This window comes from Poecile atricapillus, chromosome 13, assembly GCF_030490865.1.
Source record: "Poecile atricapillus isolate bPoeAtr1 chromosome 13, bPoeAtr1.hap1, whole genome shotgun sequence".
NCBI classification, from domain to species: domain Eukaryota; kingdom Metazoa; phylum Chordata; class Aves; order Passeriformes; family Paridae; genus Poecile; species Poecile atricapillus.
Window position 1 is genome coordinate 8,789,664 of NC_081261.1, and position 20,351 is coordinate 8,810,014.

At 39.9% G+C, this 20,351-nt stretch overlaps 1 protein-coding gene across 1 annotated transcript in view; it reads left to right on the forward strand.

Annotated features, from left to right (window-relative positions):
* Positions 1–318: 318 nt before the first annotated feature.
* TRPC7 (transient receptor potential cation channel subfamily C member 7) overlaps positions 319–20,351 on the forward strand; it is a 65,497-nt gene continuing 45,464 nt past the window's right edge. Inside the window, exons 1-2 of the mRNA XM_058848775.1 lie at positions 319–1,092; positions 20,113–20,295. Of these exons, the coding sequence (XP_058704758.1) occupies positions 340–1,092; positions 20,113–20,295 (936 nt within the window). The 5' untranslated portion in view covers positions 319–339. The remainder of the gene's footprint in view (positions 1,093–20,112; positions 20,296–20,351) is intronic.

The window sequence follows — 20,351 nt, forward strand, 5'->3', positions numbered from 1 at the left end:
AATCCTAAATACGATGTAATGGTGTTCTAAACAGTACAAATGGAAAATTATGTGTATGTGCATTTCTTTCTCTATTCATCAAGAATGTGCTGAGCCTTGTTGCAATCAGGAAGGGTGGACAAATCACAGGAGAACTTTTATTCAGAAGCTGATCTCTATTCCATGTGTGTCCTTAATGATGTAAAGTAACTGGCTCACGCCATAAAAAGCCGGCCAGATCTGGTCATGATGACATATTTCCAACTTTATTTCAAGTTCTGTGAAACGGTGACTCTGCTAGGATATAACCAAGGTTCCTTTCTGGTTTCCTGCAGGTTGAGACACAGCAATTCTAAAGACATGCATCGGAGGCACGCGACCCTTCGGGAGAAGGGCCGGCGCCAGGCCATCCGCGGCCCTGCCTACATGTTCAACGAGAAAGGCACCAGCCTCACCACAGAGGAGGAACATTTCCTCGATTCTGCAGAATATGGCAACATTCCCGTTGTGCGAAAAATGCTGGAGGAATCCAAAACCTTGAACTTCAATTGTGTCGATTACATGGGACAAAACGCCCTCCAGTTAGCAGTAGGGAATGAGCACCTGGAAGTGACAGAGCTGCTCCTCAAGAAGGAGAATCTTGCTCGGGTCGGGGACGCGCTTTTGTTGGCCATCAGTAAAGGATACGTGCGCATTGTAGAAGCAATATTGAACCACCCAGCCTTCGCACAAGGACAGCGCCTCACACTCAGCCCTCTCGAGCAGGAACTGAGGGATGATGATTTTTATGCTTACGATGAAGATGGAACTCGGTTCTCCCATGACATTACCCCCATCATACTTGCTGCCCACTGCCAGGAGTATGAAATTGTTCACATCTTACTTCTAAAAGGCGCACGGATTGAAAGGCCACATGACTATTTTTGCAAGTGCAATGAATGTATGGAAAAGCAGAGGAAAGACTCCTTTAGTCATTCTCGCTCAAGAATGAATGCCTACAAAGGATTAGCCAGTGCTGCTTATTTGTCTCTGTCCAGTGAAGACCCTGTCCTTACTGCTCTAGAGCTTAGCAATGAATTGGCCAGGCTAGCCAACATTGAAACTGAATTTAAGGTAACTCACCACTGTGCCTTTTTCCTTGGGCTGAGAGTGTTCAGGCTATTGTGTAATTTACACATTTGATCAAATTTTGGGTTGCTGTTTGAGGGGTGGGGGAGTAAGACTGGCAGAGAGACTGCCAGATGTGTTAGCTATGCGTAGATTCAGATCACTGTCATTCTCCAGTTAATAAATGCTTGGAACTGAGCATTGTGTATTACAGCAGAAGCTTAAGTTTCTGTGTTGCACACTGTGATTGCTTAGAATCTCTAGTTTGCAGCAGGAATAAAAATTAGATTATTCAAAAAATGGAGACTCATTTGTTGTAAGAAAGGTAAGTCTTTTAATTGAGCAATCTATTTTAGAGGAAGAGTTCTAGAGACTGCTTTAAGAATCCAGTACATCTAGTTCTGCTACAATGATGAAAGATATAAATCAAGAATTTTTGTTCCTCTGTAAAATAATTTAAACTGCATTGCATCTTAATGGTTTGGTGCTGCATCTATACATGATGAATTTCATGAAAAAGGAAAAGAGAAACAATCAATAAATTGTTATGAAGTTTATCATCATGCCAAATGTAAGAGTAAAGCTTGTGGAACTCTTAAAGTTATTTGAGATTTCCATTATCATAATGACTTTGTAAATGTCCAATGCCATTTGCAGTATTTCTCTAAGTCATTTACATGACATAAAGAGCATTTTCTCCCTTTCTAATATAAATTCATCTCTGAACCCCTCATTTTCAGTGGCTCAGCCATCACCATAAGACTTTTTTCTGACTTACGACTATTGTGCAGCTACAACAATGATCAGACTCTGGGGTAATAAAGTCCACATTGTGAGTGCACTGGGATAGGATGCTCACCAGGAATCCATTGTTTTAATTTAGAAAATTATTCATGTGTTAAAGCATCTGTTTCAGGACTTGTAGCTCTATCCTGCAAAGGACTAGGGAGATCATCCCCCTGCACCAGGCACTGGTGAGGCCACCTTGAATCCCAGGTTCAGTTTTGAGCCCCTCACTCCAAGAAAGTCATTGAGGTTCTAGGGCAGGTCCAGAGAAGAGCAACAGAAGTGAGGATGGATCTGGAACAGAAGTTTGATGAGGAGCACCTAAGGGAGATGGGGGGGCTGAGCCTTGAGAAAGGAGATTCAGGGGGCACCTTCTCCCTCCCTAAAGCTCCCTGGGGGGGGGTTGTAGCCAGTTGGGGGTTGGTCTCTTCTCCCAGATAACAAGCAACAGGAGGAACAGCCTCAAGTTGTGCCAGGGGAGGTTTAGGCTGGATATTGAGAAAAATCTCTTCACAGAGAAAGGGCTGAAGCCCTGGAAGAGGTTCCCCAGAGAAGTGGCTGTCACCATCTCTGAAGGGATTTAAGGGATGTGTAGATGTGTGGGACACTGGGAACATGGTTTAATGTTTGCTTTGGCAATGCTGGGTTTAAAGCTGGATCTTAGAGGGCTTTTCTGACCTAAATGATCCTATGAATCTATGCTCTCCAATTTAAAAGTAAGAAGAAAACATATTCTTGGGCTTTGCAACCATTTAATAACTCTAACAGGGAAAACTTCCCACTAAGATCACTTGGGCAATAAAAACAGGGTAAAATTTTGCAAACTCTTTTCCCTCATGTGTATCAGACTGCAAGAACACAATAATTTGAAGGGAAAGTTTTATTTTCATTCAGTCTTACTGAAGCAACCTGTGTGGGCTCAGTGAATGTGACTGCTTGAGTGAGGGCTGCTCCAGTGTGAAAGCACTGGCGGCTCATGCCACACTTAACAACATTAATATCTCATTAATGCTCCAGCTTCTTTTCACAGAAAACTGTATGTTGAGGGGAGTGTGAGCAGCCTCAGCATTGCATGCCTGTCAGTCCTGATAAGTGTCTTGCTGCAGAAGAGTAAATGTATTTCTACCAGAATCTCTCCTTTTACTCCTGGAGCTGCCAGCAGGATCTGAACTGGCACTGGCAGCTACACGAATCTTCCAGGAGCAAACCAACAATCAAATGTAGAAGAGTTTCATGGTGGCTATAGCTCTGCTCTGGCAAACAAATGGGAATAAATCAATACCAGGAAAAACCCCAAAACATTAGAAACCATTTGCCAAATGACTGCATTTCCAGGTTTCTCAAGTTCATTGTGTTATTGGAAGGGCCTATGCAGAACACATCCATATATATTAGTGAAGTACCCACCCATACCATTAGTTTGCTTCAAAGATTTCACATTCTTTAAGTATATTAATTCATCCAGAAATAAGAAATTTCTCAAGATTCTAATGTATTCTCACTGTAACAGAAAAACCCCCAGAGATATGTATTTATGTAAAAATATTTATTCTTATTAACATAATCAGTGTGATGTGAAATAGGGTATTAATAAAACAGTGGGGGGTTTTTCACAGAACATGACAATTTAAGGATTTATTTTGAGGAAAGAACACAATTGCTGAAAATGTATTTAAGAAGCCCAAAAATGAAGAAAATTTTTGAAATTAGACAAGTTCTAGAGAGCTTTTTTTGTGACTAAAATAGTACTTTTCCAGAATCTTAATTTGTTTGATTCCTAAAGTTCTATAATTAAATTGGCACTCAACAGATTTATAAAATTATCATTTGGGATTATTTAAGAACATTATTTAAAAATTATGTGCAATTGCAGAAATGCAGTTTTCAGGAGGTACAAAGAGTCCTTGAAAATTTTAATGATGTAGGTGGACAAATAATAATTTAGTAACCTCTGAAAAAACTGCTAGCATGAGCTAATTAAAATATAAATGCAGTGCCTCTTGCCTGCTGCTTGCTGCCCCAAATCTCTTATGCAATAGCACCTTTCAGCACATCAAAATGAGAAGCCAATACATGTGCTATTTTTTTAGAGAACATTAAATTTTTTAAGCAAGTTGCCTCTTTGTGTAGAGAAATGTGAAACAAAACAGCCACATGGATCACTTTAAAGAAGAAAACTTGTGTTACCTGAGGTAGGCCAGGTTTTTTTTTGCTTTTATTGTGGCAGAAGCTGAATAGACTTTTTATCCCCCTAAATTGCTGAGATTCGGTAATATGCTGCAAATCTGATGAAACAGCGTTGCAAAATGTTGCCAAAAATGAAGTTTTCTTATTGATTGTAGAAAAAAAAGTGCCATGAAATATGTAGTCTATTAGTCCAGAAATAAATAAAGGTCCTTCCCCAAAGTAAAATGGAAAATATGGAACCAGTTGTTTCTATGAAAATTCATGTAGAAATGGGGTGGGTGGGAAACCCCTAAGAGATGGATTTCAGAAAAGAGAGAACTTCAGAGTCCCTGTGTATGTTTGCAGGTCTTTATGCAATGATATTCTCCTGTAGTGGAGGCAGCCCAAGTTGAAAAAAGATAACCTTAATTAATTGCTTTCCCATTTTTGTAATCCCACTTGAAAGCTCAGAATTAAGAACCAGTTCATAACTTCCTCTCTTCTTCCAGTTTTAATTTTGTGTTTTAAAAAACCAAACCAACACCAACTGTAGCAAAGGCAGTACAGACTGGGGGCTCATTTAGTCCAGTGGATGGGTTGCCCTTGGAAGCACAGAGAAAGAGAGGATCCTGTGTGGATTGAAGGGTTCCAAGTGATCATGCTTCTTCAGAGTAGGGAAAACTGAGTAGGAAACTGAGGGACACAGCAATTACAAATAAAAAGTACAATTAAAACAGAAATATAGGACAAAGTTACTATGCTTTGCAGTTTTCCACAAAGGGTGGAAAACAGACATTAGGCTAATGATTAGTATGTGAAGCTGTTTTGAGGGAAAAAGCATATCTTGTCAACCTAGCACAGCTAGGATCCCTCTACTCCACACAGGAAGAATTCTCCCATCTCATTCTCCTTTTTTTACTCGAAAAACCCATCTGTATTTTCCAATTTCTTTAAAAACTTGCAGGTATTGGACCTCAGTCATAAAGCAAATAATCTTTCTGCCATCTACAGGAGGATCCTGTTTGTTTTGCTCATATAAACAAGTCTGATGTCACTTGCAGTATGAATAACATGACCAGGATTTGTCTGTCTGATCCAGTGATCACCCCTGGGCCAGGCTGATGAGAATTGCTCTCCTCTCTGTCCAGAGAAATCGATCTCCCTGGTGGCAGCTTGGTGTGAAAGCATATGCAGATGATGCACAGTTACCAGCTGTTCACAGCCAGGTGACTCATTTCTAATACTCAAATATTAAAAGCAGAGTCAACAGAAGAGTTTTTATATGTCCATCAAAAGCCTTAGGAGATTGAATTTCTAGCAAACAGCCTGCAGGAAATGCCTTTGCAGCTGTCTTTAATAGCAGCATCAGCTTAATATAACTGTCCACACTGTGGAAACTGAGTGAAACCCAGAATAATAGTTGTGTTACTTTTCCTAAGGCAGTGACTGTGTGCTCCTTTTTCTGGTGAGATCCCACTCCACAGCCAGGACTGTTTTACAGCCTTGCATGCTCTCAAATTAGACCACATGCTTGTGTATGTCAGGAAGCATCCTTGTGATGAAGTAAATCAGGCAAATCATTCCATTTAGCAATCCAGACAAATCAAATTAGAGACGCGCAAAGGAGGCTTAGGAAAGATCTCACCAACCATAAACAGTAAATCAGATCTCAGTTCCTCTTGATTAAAATGTTACTAAGAGCAAGATCAAAATCACCACCTGGAAGACATATGGTGTGTGGTTTTTGTTTGCTGCTCCCACCAACACTGTCAGTGTGTTTACTACAGCATAACACGTTTCATTTCTCACTGATATGTTTCTTATTGTCCCTTTTCCTCTAAAACACTTTCTCTAAAAGCTGTTTGGATCCAAAAGCAGGTCCTGGCAGTGAGCCTGCTCTCCTGTGCAGGTGAGCATCTGTCCAGGCTTATCTGGCTGAGGGACTGTGAGTGGCTGTGGGATGGGGGCTGGTGAGGCAGCAATTCAAACCCACAGGGATGAACCTGCTGGAAATGTTCCATGGGGCTGCAGCCATGCAAAGCAGCTGAGGCTCAAATCCCTCCATTCTCAAGAGGTTTGAAAGAGTAACAAAACAGCCCTTGAGAATCAATGACTTGTAGCTGTTAGGGATGATCTGACATTCCTCTTGCCTCAGTAAGACAGCTCAAACTTTCATTCTACCTAACTATAGATTGTTAACTTCACAGGATATGGTTAACTTAAACTTTTTGTCCATTTTCTCAGTATTTCTGGCTCCATGGCGCAGGGAGTTTAAAAAATCATTATTAGACTCTTGGTCCTTTGAAATGAGTGATAAAAAAAAGATAGAAAATGGCATAAAACATTGAAGAGTGAAATAGTAGGAAGGGGAAATACTTTGAGAGAATGGAGGATAGCAGTGAACTTGGAAAGAGGAAAAACACTTGAAAACCCTCAGACTGTAAACCAGCAGGGCTGCACTTGGAAACTCTGCTTCCTACCCAAGCTGAACAGACTCTTGGATTTGTTTGTTGTCAGGACTGACTAATGGGAGCCAGTGCCTGCAACTTATTTCCCATTGAAACCAGAAACTGGAGTGGGAACCTCCCTAATTAGCCCCATGAACATTCTTGTAAATCCATCACTTAATATTTCCGCTCTGACCTATTCTTCCTTGAGAGATCTTTTAATCTTTTCTTAATCTCTGCCCTCAACATATTCTCTGTCAGACATCTTGCTTCTGTTTGAGAATACTTTTTATTACTCATATTTATTCTTTCAGCAATCTGCTCTTAAAGGCTTTAGTGTGTTTGTATGACATTTGTTTAAGTTTTCATTTAATTTATCAGACATTCTGTTCTTTTCTTTATTTTTCTTCCAGACAGGATTTGCATATTTTAAAGAGATGTATTTTTCACTCAAGCAGCTTTCATTTTTTTTCCTCATGTTTCAGTTTGCTGGGTTTTAAGAAGAGAAGGCAGAAGGGAACTTCAGAAATTTGGTCTGGTAGGCAGAATGTATTCATTGCCTTTTACTACTTTTTTTGTTTTCTCTTGCACAGATCTCAATCTTACCTAGTGCCTGTTTTGAAAATTAAGCATCACCAACACAAATATTTATGAATATATGAAAAGTCACTACTCCCAAGTGATTGTTTTTTGATATGAATTTTTCCAGGTCAATCTTTAGTAAGAACATTATTTTTTCTGAGGAATGGAGTCAGGGATGGGGTTTGGTGGTTTTTAACCTTTAAAAAGAACTGATCCTTTTTTTCCCCTCTCATCTATAAGCCTGTTTTCCCCACTGCCATGACAGCATGCACATTTAGAACTTACGATTTTTTTTTTTTTAATTTTCACTTGTGCAAAGCAAATGCATAAACAGATACAACCAATTACCCAACTCATAATACAGGAAAGAATCAAGTCCCAGTAAAGCAGGAAAACAAATTTCCTATTGGTAGAAGTTTAACTTCTTGCTGGAGCAAATTAGGTATTAAAATAAGAGAGGAAATTAAAAGCCATAATAGAAATAGCCTGGGAGAAGGAGAATATATTTAAACCTTGTAGTGAAATTAGTGTTTGGCTCACTGAGTGGGACTCGGTCCGTGCAGAAGGAACTCATTCTCTTTGCTGATCTTTTTCTGAGACATATTCACCAATAATAGATACTACACCAGCTTTGTCTTGAGAGCTAAATTAATTAATTGCAGTTACATTTTTCCATGGATATGTAGCAGAGACTGTGGAAAAAGGATATATATAGTCTTTCTGCCCTTAAAACCCACCAAATTTGTGAATCTTGTGTTGCTCTCTTTAAATATTTATAAATTAAGAAGTATCATTTATATTTTGAGAGCTGTTATGGTAAGTGCTTTTTTTAGGTTCTGTGATTAAATCAATTTTTGCCTGGCACATTGCCCAAGAGAAATGGTTTTAAAATGTTGCATGTGAAGAAAATCTTCAAAGCTTTTCAGAGGGGTGTAGAACCGCTGCCAAAGCTGTGATGTCTAGAGCTGTCTGGAGAGATCCAGATTTGTATCTCTGTGTCTGGAGGTGTGTTAGCATCTGTCTGTGTCTGCTCACAGTCAAGCAGAGTAGTAGGTGCTGTGATTCATAGTGAAGGTTATAACTCAGTCATCTACAAACCACACCTGTACCTGGAAAAATTAAGACCATTTTTCATGGAAGTTGTAACTCTGTTGGCAGCACAAGCCACTGAGCAGTCACATAAAATTGAATAGTGTCCACTGCCCATGAGGTTATTTCACCTCCCTTAGGAATGACATTGCTGCTAAAATCTCCCAGCAAAAAGAAAACCTCTTTAAAGTTATCAAAATACTTTATAGGCAGGAAAAGGTTTTCTTGGCTTTCCTGGGGAACCAGCCCATTCTCTCTTTTGAAAGAGTGAAAGGGGAAAGAAAGACTCTTTCTATAAATCAAAGCATAGACAATGCACCAGTGTAAGAAAATGTAACATTTGAATTAATGCCTCAAGGATTTTGTTCCCCTAAAAAGAATCTCCAAAAATTGAAGGAAACTTTCAGCATTTGAGGATGGCAAGACAAATGCAACCCTGGAAATATTTGACTCTCCCAGAGAGTATAGCTGGGATACTTTTGTTTTCCATGATGCTTCTGCAAGTGAGATTTTTGGCAATGCCAGTGAGCACAGCATCAGTGCAATGTTTATTACCCTTTACAGCTCCCTGGGAAGTGATTTTTAGTCCTACTCAGTTAAGGATGAGCAACATTGCAACGGCAGCACTTACATCTTACTGCTTCCAGCCTGATTGAACACATCCCTGGAGCAGGATTTTAGTTTAGGTGAGCAACACACATGGTCATAAAAATATAAAATAACATGGAATCCTCTTATAATCTTTAATGGCAGAAAACATCTGAGAAGTAGAAACCAGCAGAAAAGCATTATATAAGGAAGTAGCACAGCAGTTTCCTCACCACTGCCAAACAATTTAGAAGCATTTTTACATACTTTTAGCTTTTAAGCCAAACACTGCGATGTTTTAGCCAAACAGGTTGAAAAATAAGTGTAAAATCTGGAACCAGTTGAAATTGCTTTAAGGTAATCTTACTCCTGGGATTTCAGTGTTTCCTTACAAATTGCTGTGTTTAGGGAGGACCTGTGAAGGCAAGGTTAAATACATTTATATTAATTTGTGTTACTATATATAAAGGAAGTGAAATAAGGTCAAATTAAATTAATATTATGTCATGTGTGTTGTGGAGTCACGTTTACCACATATGGCTGAGCAAAGGCCAGTAGGTCACTGTGTGAAGATTTAAGTGGCATTTAACTGGTTAATGGGAGCTCTTACAGCAGAAGCGATACCTGTTCCTCAGCCAGTTTCTGCTCCTCAGAGACAAGGAGTTAAGAAAATTCTTTGGTTTTAGAGATTATTTTGAGTTTAGGAATGATGACCTGCCTGTATTGTGTCTTTTGTGTGCAAGCACTGCTCTGCAACAGCTTTTGAGTACAGATGCTTGGAAGCTTGACTCTAACAGATGCAATGACCATCACAAACCCAGCAGAGAAGAAACAATAATTTAGAAATACTTTCAAAATTTAAACAAAAAAGTTCAGCTCACCACAATCTTTTTCTTGTCACATTTTGATATTTATAACAGCTTTAACATGGGAGAAAAACTCAGTAACTGGCAAAATCATGACCCATTTGACAATCAAGTCATCTTCAGATTTGTTGAAACCATGATTTCATCCTCACCCTTTGAAAGAATGAGGTGTAGTGAAGCAGTGGGGTGACAAGCAGGTCTGAGGCTGACCCCTGCTCATGGATTCCTCTATACAGAGGAGGAACAACATATCACACCTCAGAACAACATATCACACCTCAGAACAACATATCACACCTCAGAACAACATATCACACCTCAGAACAATATATCACATCTCAGAACAACTATCACATCGAGGTGTGATCGGCGGGTGTATCAGTAGGTGGGATTCATCCCTACCACAGTCTCTCCCAATAATCTGGATTTTCCCACAGAATGAGCCCTTGTCTCTCCAGTCTCTAAGCAATAAAGGTGTGACAATGTCCTCTGTGGCACCTGCTGCTGCTCCTTTGGCTGCCCTGTCCCAGTGCTGGGGCCTTTCTGTGGTGCTCAGCCGGAGCCCTCGCAGCCGCTCCAGAGAGGAGCATCCCCCATTTCCCTGCCAGGTCTGCTGCCAGCTGCTCAGAGAGTTCTGATCAGTAGGGAGAACGATTTGGCCACTTGCCTATGTTTAGTTAACAGTGACAGAGTGTTTTCCTATCCTGCCCACTGAGCGTGGAAGCCCAGATGAGTGCTGGTGCTCAAACTGGTGCATGCACTCGATGGCAGTGCAGCGAGGAGGGTTCCTGCTGCCCTGAGCTGGCTGTTGGAAAGGAAACATTTATTGGGCCTTTCCATCCCAGTCTCTGGGCCCTCTACAGGGAGTACAGAGCTTATCTGACTTTGAGCTTGCCCTTACACCCTCACTATTCATCTAAGAGAATTTTCTCAGTGCACTTACTGATGTGAAATTACACAGCAACACAATTCCCCTTCTTCCTCCCCTCAGCAATGAGTGGCACCAAGAGGGGTCCAGCTTAGAGCACCAAAGATGAAGATATTTTTCAGAAAGCCGAAATCCAATTCTTGTTGAGGAAAACAGACAGAAAAGGCTGTGATGACTACTGTAATATCAGTCCAATACAACATTGGTAAGCTTTGCATTTAATTAGAACCACCAAATGGCCAAGCATTCAGCTGGTATCAGCACTGGAGCTTTGGGAATAGTTAGGAGCCGGGAGATTTATTATGAGCAAGATGACTGCTTTCCAAAGAGTGCTGCTCATTATTCATGTTGGGAAGGGATATCTACTGGAACTACAAATGAGAGTAATTAGGATGATTGCTCCGAATAGAATAATGATGTTAGATCAGCAGATGGGAGAATGCAGTCAGGTACGTTTATCCAGGGCACTGTAGGGAATCAGTATCATATTAATGAATGTAAACGAAGTAACACATTCTGAGGATCTCAAGTCTGACATCAAATAGGATGCAGATGGGAAGTGATTTAGTTTATCCCTCATTATGTTGTTAATTGTTGTTATTGTAGATAATTATGATGAACTTATCCTCACCAAGTCCAGGCAGACTATTCAGAGAGTTGTGGATAAACAGTAATGGTATACAAACAACTTCATATTGCTTTAAAATGGTGCTAGGTACTGTAGTATCTATGGGTTTTTTGGCATTTCCATGATCAAAAATGGCAATTTTCAATATCATTTGTTGCAGGGAAATTGTCACCAGTGCAGCATGGAAACAGCTCATTGCCCACTGGGTGTCATTTCATTCTCACTGTCCAAACCTCAGGATCTGAACTCATTTCAGAACAAAGAGATATAATTATTCACTTCTAATATTCATACTTCTGCTCAAGAAGGTTCTGCAGCATGACTTCTAAGTCTGCTCTTCTTAGAGAGAGGACAATTTCCATATGGTGAAGAGTGCTCTGTGCCAGGACTCAGCAGCTAGGATCACATTTTTCCAAAGTGCTTGGTTGCTGCTTGAGCTGTGGGAACCAGAATTTCACCCACTCTGATGCTTGTGACCAGTTTTATAAGAGGCTCTCCTTGCTGGACATTGAGAACTGTGGTAGTTGTCTGCTTGAGACCTTGAAAACATAAGGTTATTTTAATTATGAATATCATTTGCATTGTGGCTCGCAGTTAAGCCACCATTCACTTGCAGGATGGATTTAGGGGGAGCCTTTTCTTTTCAGCCTTTCCTGATCTGCATGTGCTGCTTGGAGCCAAAATTCCTATGAGAGGAGAGACTCATAGCACCTTTGAACATATAGGTGTGTTCCTTAAGCAAGTTGAAGGTGCCAAAGTTACCCCAGCCTAAGGGATAAATGAAGCTGTCTAGAGCAAATAATTAATTGTTTTGAATTTAAATCCATTATTTTCTCATTTTTTTCCCAGCTGATTTTCAGGAAACACAGAGATTTCAAGCAGCTGAGCTCAAAGCCATACAATTGAGGGAGAGCAGCTAATTCTTTTAGTGCAAGGAAGCTATGTCATCTCAAATGGTATAGGAAATAGAAATCTCCCCCAGTGAAGTTTGAAAATACATCAGGAATATAATATACATGGGAAAATGTCAGAGAGAAAAAGTATGGATGGCATGAGGAATGAGAAGCTTGGCCCAGAGGTAACTTTGTGTTTTGATAAATCTCTCACATCAGAGCTGCAGAATGACCTGAAAGGAGGTTGTGGTGAGGTGGGAATTGGCCTTTTCTCCCAGGTAACCAGTGATCCTCAGTGTCATTTCCCCACACAAGGAGCAATAAATATCTGGATGTCGTGCAGAGGTTTTGGAGCATTGCTCTGCATCATCATGAGCTTGGTTTTACTGCTGATGTGAAGAGATCCTAAACTCTCCTTTAACCAGAAAATTATCAGGGTATTATTTTGAAATATATAGTTTGCATTTAAGGAGAAGCTGTTGACAGGACACAGGAGACAGACCCTCTCCTTGGCCAAATTTGTGTATTCCCCACATTTGGCATGCACATTTCATTAATAGCTGTCTAGCCTGTCCTGTTTATGTGACATCCAGGGACTTGACAGTTTATCTTCTGAAAACAGGTGTTTCAGCATAAACATTCAAATGAGCTAGGGAAAATCTGGAAGAAAAAAACCACCTTTCACCTAGTTGAGGAATCAAAAGCTGTGGCTTATTTGAATGTGTGTTTGAAAACAAGCTGAGGTGACAGGAAAAAGAAGTACCTCAAGCATCAAATGCCATCTTATGTTGAAAAGCTGCTATGCCAACCTTGAGACTTAAAATATTCTCATTTTTTAAAAAAGTTGTAAACCAATATAATTTCTGTTCTAGGTTAATTAAATATTTCCAGAGACTTGGAGTGGGGTGTTAGATCTCTGCTGAATAGCACTGATGTTCCTGAGCAGGGATGCTCAGTAATGGTACCTGCCAGGCTGAAGGTGACTTTGGGGGAAAGGAATAGAGGAGATGGAGGTGTTTTTCTGGCAAGTCACTAGGTATGAAAAGAAAGACTGTATTCTGTTCAGGGTGAGAACTTTGCCATCCATTAGTTTCAGTGTAGAGGGAGTTCACACGTACAGGAAAATTATTTTAAGTTTCATATAGTAAAGAAAATCAATAGAAGTAATAAAAAAGGCTGAGAGTGGACTGATTCTGAAATTTCTTATGCTAGAGAATCTAAAACTTTGGTTGAAGAGTCAGAAATTGTGCTCAATCTCTGTCCTTAACTTCCTTTAAGGATTATGTTTGATTCCTGCCTTTGCTTCCCCAAATAATCCATCCCCTAATTTTCGATTAACAAAAACCACCCAGACACCTTTAAAAGGAATTGTTCCAAGGGGAAGTCAAAGCAAAGTATTTTTCCTTTTCTAATGTTTTTATTGATAGAAAAGTGGCTTCCAAAATTTATTCATTAGTTTTGGTCCCAGAGAAGCTCATTTAACCAAAATATGAATAAATTCCCAGAAGAAGTTATTGGTAGAATTGGTAAATTTTTAAGAGCTAGAGCAGAAAAGAGCTGAAGTGAAAAAGAATAGGAACAAATCAGGGAGGTGCAAACCTGTCCTTTCTGCTGCTTTTGACAGTTCACACTTCAGAGTTCTTGGAATGTTATTGCTGAGGATTAAACATATACCTGGACCTGCAAATGATGTTGCAAAAGCATGGTAACAAATTCTAAAGGATTTTCAACTCCACGACTAGAATCATTACCACCATCTCATTGAGCTTCTTGAAGGATTTGATGTATCTACCAGTCAATAGCTATAAGGTGAAATCCAAAGTCTGTGGTTTGATTGATTCCTTACTGCTCTATCTCCTCAGTGGAGGGATGTGCTCTCTTAGAGAAGAGTTTTGGCAGTGTAGATGAAGAGATGAGGAGAATAAAGAGACACCCCCCAAAAAACCAGTCTTATTTTAAATCAGTCAGTGCAACTGCCATTGAAATCCTCGTAATGATGCAAGGGGATGTTATTTCCATGGCTTCTTGGAAGTCAGAAAATATTTGGTCCTCAATCAAATGATCCTGTTGTTTTCTGGGCTTTTTTGGAGAAGAATGATGTCAACAGAAACAGCACTCTGGTTTGTCCTTGGGCTCTTATATTGGCCACATCTCTTAGTGTCTCCTGGCAGAATCTAAAGTCCCCCTTTGCCTGGAGGCCCCTCTGCTCTGCCATGCTGCAACCTGGCACTGCTCAGAGCACAAACCATGGCCAGGTTTGTCTTGGTTCCATTTAGAAGGGTCTAAATTGCTTGGAAAGCAACAGAGTCACACTTCTGAAATGTCAAACTCTTGTATATGAACAGATTGCTTATTATATTATGCTCCCTGGAGATTAAGAAGTCAAGGTCTGGATCATTTTAAAAATGAACTGGGACATCTGTTCCTACCTCTAGAAACATTTAGCAATCTGCACCTGAGTAGGGAAATGTTTTAAATGAGCACTGGACTTTAAATTCAGAGACATGCCCACGGGTATGGCACAATATACGCAGAGCTCCAATAATTCTCTGATGTGCTGCCACTTCAGAAGCAAGAGAACATAAACAAACTGAATGTGCTTTCTGGAAAATTAACTGTACAGCCTTGGCATACAGCCTGTGCATGTAGGCATTCCGTCTGCAAACAATAAGAATGCACTCAACTGTATTCAAAAGTGCCAGCAGTTGGCAAAGCTCTTTGGGAGGGTGCTCAGTGCATTTCAGAGGATAACAAAGTTACATGGTCAGGATCAGAGCAAGGGCCCTTCCTCAGCATCTTCTCTCATCACCTTCCCTCCCACAGGCCTTGTGCTTCTTCTCAATCCCAAACATATGGCCAGCCAAAGACACTGTAAATACTCAGAAGGAAATCTGTCCCACAGCTTTTCTGTACAAGTTTGTGCATATTTCACGTGATATCTAATTGGTAAATATTTATAAGCATTTTGAATATTTGACATGCTGGTTTATTTAAAAATTTCATTTCAAATCTTGCATGAAATATTTCTGCTTTTTGTCCCCCCTCCTTTCTCTCAGCTTTGTTTTCTTTCTACAATAATCTTTACTTGGGGGAGTTTTCTGTTCATATTTACAGAATTACATCTCCATTTTTTTTTCTGCTGTCCCTTCTCAAAATGTTAATCTAAGCAATGCAGTATTTCTCTCCTTGATATATATGTATGTGTGATGGAGATTAAATACAAAGAGCCAAGAGCTCAAAGAAACATAAAAAGAGACTCCATGCAATGCGCCTACAGCTTTCATTTGTACAGCAAATTTAATGCTACCCAGAAATGCCAGACAGGTCTCTGGACTTAGTTTTTCTCGTTTCACTTAACTTTTTACTCAAACTCCATCTCTCTGACCTGAAACAGCTTTTTTCTGAAAAAAATCTGGTTGGTTTTGAACAGATGTGGAGACATGACAGAGTTCATTTAGAACATAATCAACAGATAATAATAGGGTACTCAGAAAAATTGCAGTGAATGACAAGTACCATCAGCCTTTTCAAAACAGCAAAATTAGAAATTTTTAACTCCACATGCACAACAGGGTTAGAAGAAGCAGGAAATGACTAATTTGGAATACTTTTATTACGTTCTAGTTTTTAAAAAATGATATTGTCACATTCTCAGGCATTATCCTGATCCCTCTGTGCTCACCGCCTCTATTGGAAATAAAATTCTCTTCCATGTGGCATTTGAAACAGGATGGATCTCTTGCCTACTTAGTTTTATCCCTCATCTTCCCCCCTGAGGCTTGACAGCGCTCAGTCTGTCAGGATGAGGCCCCAGTATCTCTCATGTGTGATTTGCAATTTTCATTACTGTAAAAATCCATCTGGTTTATGAGCCTCATAATCCTCAGACTTCCATAATACAGCACCTAATTGGGGTGCTTGGGAAGGTTTGGGTTGTTGTCATTGCCCGTGTCTGCTTCTGCTGCACTGCCAGGAGAACTGAGCTGGATTTTGTGTCTCCAGCCCTGAGTTTCTTGCTGTGGTGCAAGTCTGACCTCACTTGCTGCCCACTGCCTGTCCAGGATGGTTCTCACAAAACTCACCTAGACAGGAGGGCCATGGCGTGCCTGGTTTAGGGGTCAAACCTGGCTGGCAGGGCAGTGGTGAAGTGGGGACTGTCCCTTTGCACCCCAGGACACAGTGGCCATCTGCCCCTTGGTGTTCTGGCAGAGTCATGGGGGTCCTCAGGGCTATGATCTTCAACAACCTTGGTATAACAATCACAGAGAATCACAGAATGGTCTGAGTTTGAAGGGGCCCACACAGACCATCAAAACCCAGCTCCTGGCCCTGCACAGAACAGTCCCAAGAATACCAACATGTTCCTGAGAGTGTCGAGCTCCCTGAGCTCTGTTAGGTTTGGTGCTGTGCCACTGCCCTGGGGAGCCTTTTCCAGTGCCCAACCACTCTCTGGGTGAAGAATATTTTTCTAATATCCAAACTAAACCTCTCCTGACCCAGCTTCAGGTCATTTCCTCAAGTGCTGGAACTGCTCACCAGTATCTGGAAGTACCTGGAAATGCATCCTTGTTCTCCTTCACCTCTTCCTCCCACCCCTTGCTAATCTCTGCCCCGGGGTGCAGCTTTCCATCCACTGTCCCAGCACTCCTTCCTGCAGGGAATGCAGCATCTTGGATGCTTCCAAATGTGTGCAATACAGGCAAACGTGTGAAATATGTGGTGCTGGCACAAACACCGACAGAGCTTGGATGCTGCTTGTAAATAAATCTTCTTGTCTTCCTTGGGATTTTTCCTGTGCGTCAGAACTCACAGGACAGGATTTTAGGTGCAGGTACAGAATTTCTGCTTGCGTCACCAGAACTGTGCTTTGCAAGCCAGGATCAGGAGGAGCTTGGCTGTCAGACCTCTGTTAATCTCAGTTTTAAATACAGAATAATATGTGCTTGAGAGAAATACCCTGACATGAGGAGAGTCATTGAGTGTGTTCTCACCATCAGGGTGATCAGGATTTTCTATGATGACTGTGAGCATTAAGGAAGCCAGAACAAAGATGACAAATGGTTTTGTAAAAGGGATCATCAGAAGACACAGCGGGTTCAGTGATCTTTTAGACTTGTTTTAACAGATGAGCAGTCTCCTGAGAGATGTAATCTGCCCTCCTGCCTGGCTGCAAAATTGCTGGAGGGCAGTTTATTTATTTTATTTTATTTTATTTTATTTTATTTTATTTTATTTTATTTTATTTTATTTTATTTTATTTTATTTTATTTTATTTTATTTTATTTTATTTTATTTTATTTTATTTTATTTTATTTTATTTTATTTTATTTTTTCTATTCTATTCTATTCTATTCTATTCTATTCTATTCTATTCTATTCTATTCTATTCTATTCTATTCTATTCTATTCTATTCTATTCTTTCTACAGCATGTATCTTGGATAGGATGTATGGCTGCTTGTGTCTACTTAAAAATCAGAGTAAAAAACTTTGAATGAGGAAACCATCCATAGTTTCTACATATGTACAGAACCAGTAAAAACATTCAGCTTGGAGTTGTGCATAAAGCTGGGTCTTGACAGAGTTTGCCAGCTGGGAACCTGCCATTTGCAGATGCTTTGGAAGCACTTTTCTAGCTGCTACTAAATGTCTTTCCTTCAAGAAAGGAGAAGAGGGAAAATAATCTAATCTAATCTAATCTAATCTAATCTAATCTAATCTAATCTAATCTAATCTAATCTAATCTAATCTAATCTAATCTAATCCAAACTAGTTGTTCAGATGATGTGGAAGTGATGATGAGAATTACTTAAAATGTGCTGGTTAAGAGGTAAGCTTGTGAAGTTTGCAAACATTACATAGAGAATGGTATTAAAGCTCAGCAGAGTTCTCAGCCTTGGTTTTTTTAAAGCTGCTGGGCTAATTAAGCACCTCCATTACCTGTGGCAGCAAGGCATTTTATTCCCACCCTACTCATGTTTTCAGATCTATCTGTATTTGCTGTCCTTCACTATTTCTGTAGTTATTTTGAGGCTGATACTTTTGTTTGGCCATCTATTCTCTCAGTGAAAAGGCAAGCTTTCAATTTATTGAAATTCATCTTGTGGGGAAGATTAAAGCATGGAATTGATTCGAGAGGAGTGCTTTGAAGCCATAAAGTGCAATCTGTCTTTCATTTACATTTCAGACCTTACCTCACCCTGTATTTCAAAACATGTACTCCACAAATCCTATCTATCTCCACAAAATGCTCAGGTACTAGATTTAGATGTAAATGGACCATCATTTTCTGCCCAAGACATGAGGACATCTTAAATCTTAGTTCTCTAGCTTGGCACATTTATGCAAGTCTTGGTGCCCTAGCTTCTGCAATGGGGCATTCACCCCGATAAAGATCTGTTTGTTGTACTCCTGTGTCTCCTCTAAATGAACATTTGAAGTTCTTTCTCCTCTCCATTAACAACACAATTAGAACACCTGGTCTGATTACACACTCAAGAACAAAAAGAGGAACTCAGTTCTAAACTTTTTTGATACATAAGAGGACATAAACATACAAGTTTCACCTTGCAGAAGGTGTCAGCAGTAAAATCCCTGCTATTCCCCAGCTGTCTTCAGCCCCTTCTCCTAAACATGGATCAGAAGTGGCTTCTTCCCTTTCCTGTGAGCATGCCCCACTTGGAGCCTTGAGGGGCTTTCTGGTTCCCTGTGATAATTGCATTATTCTGTGCTCATCCCAGCTCTTCCCTGCATGAAAAGTGGAGCTGGGACACACACATTCACAGGAGAAGTAACCTCAAACCTATGACAAAGACATTAAACCAACTGATTTAAGAAATTCATTATAATCTCAGTTCTGAAGGGGAAAAACTGGCCAAAGAAGTTAAGCTACCTCTAATTACACATTTTAGACAGTGCTGTTCTAACTAATTAATGAATGTTTGTACAGTGCTTTGAGATCTTCGTGTAACAAGGAAGGCTAATATGTTGCTATGTGTAAATGATAGAATTGATAATTTAGGAAATACAGAAGCACAAAGTCAGGTTACCCTTATCCTTTCATCAAAGCCAGGTTTAACTATATTATTCTTTTGGCTGCTGGCTTAATTAGATAAGGTACTGAATTTAATTAACTCATCAAACCTAATTTGAAAAGATCTCTCAAGTCAGTTAGAGCCTGTCTTATGCTTATCATTTCTATTTGTTGCATAGAGCCTTTAATATCACCATTTTGTTATGATATTAATGGTAACCTTAATTGTGTTCTAATTTACAACATTTACTCAGATGGGGGCGCTCGTTTTTTAAGTGTCTTCATGTGAAAATCAATCACAATTTAATTTAATTTAAGGCAGGGAAATTGCTCTTCTAGCCCTCTGTCAAGTCAGGTACAGGTTATCTCTTTCCCCATAAGTGTAATTTGGGTTTGCAAAGTGAAATGATATCACAGAAAATCATGTTGAGTCTCTGAAGTTCCATTTCTTGGAGAGGTGTTGTGACAATAATCATCTGGATGCTCTTTCAGAAATGTTTAACTAAATTCTAAGGTTTGAGGCTGAAGTTGGTATTATAACTATATAATTAATTTGAGCACATCTGTGTGATGCTCCAGCTCTTTGTAGTGATATGAAACTTCTTGAAAGTTACGAAAGATGGAATTAGTAGGACAGAACCTAAACTGAAAATTTGCTGTATATTTTAAACAGTTAGCAGGACCATTTTTTTGGGCCATATTTTTACATTCCTAGAGATACACCACGCAGATTGCTTAAAATCAAAATTTCCCTGGAAATTATTTACTTATTCTGTAAAACTTGTTCTATTGCCATGCAAACTCTGCTGCTGATAGAGACATTGCTAATTAAGTCTGGAGGAGTTCCTGTACTTTTGTGAAAAGCCACCAAAATGCTGTGTAAATCAAATGCTTTTCCAGGCAGCAGTTTTGCAGAAGTAATAACCTTTCTCACAACTGCTCTCTCTTCCTTTTTTCATTTGCCTGTTTGCAGCCCAGCTCTCAGTGCACAATAAAACTCCTTTTCTCTGTTTTTCCTCAGAACGACTATCGGAAGCTATCTATGCAATGCAAGGACTTTGTGGTGGGGGTGCTGGACCTGTGCAGAGACACAGAAGAAGTGGAGGCTATTCTGAATGGAGATGTGAACATCCACTTGTGCCCTGAGCACCACCGGCCAAGTTTGAGCAGGATTAAACTTGCTATCAAATACGAGGTCAAAAAGGTAAGCTCTTCCTTTGGGTCCCTGGGGCATATGGCTTCACATTTAATTATGCTTCC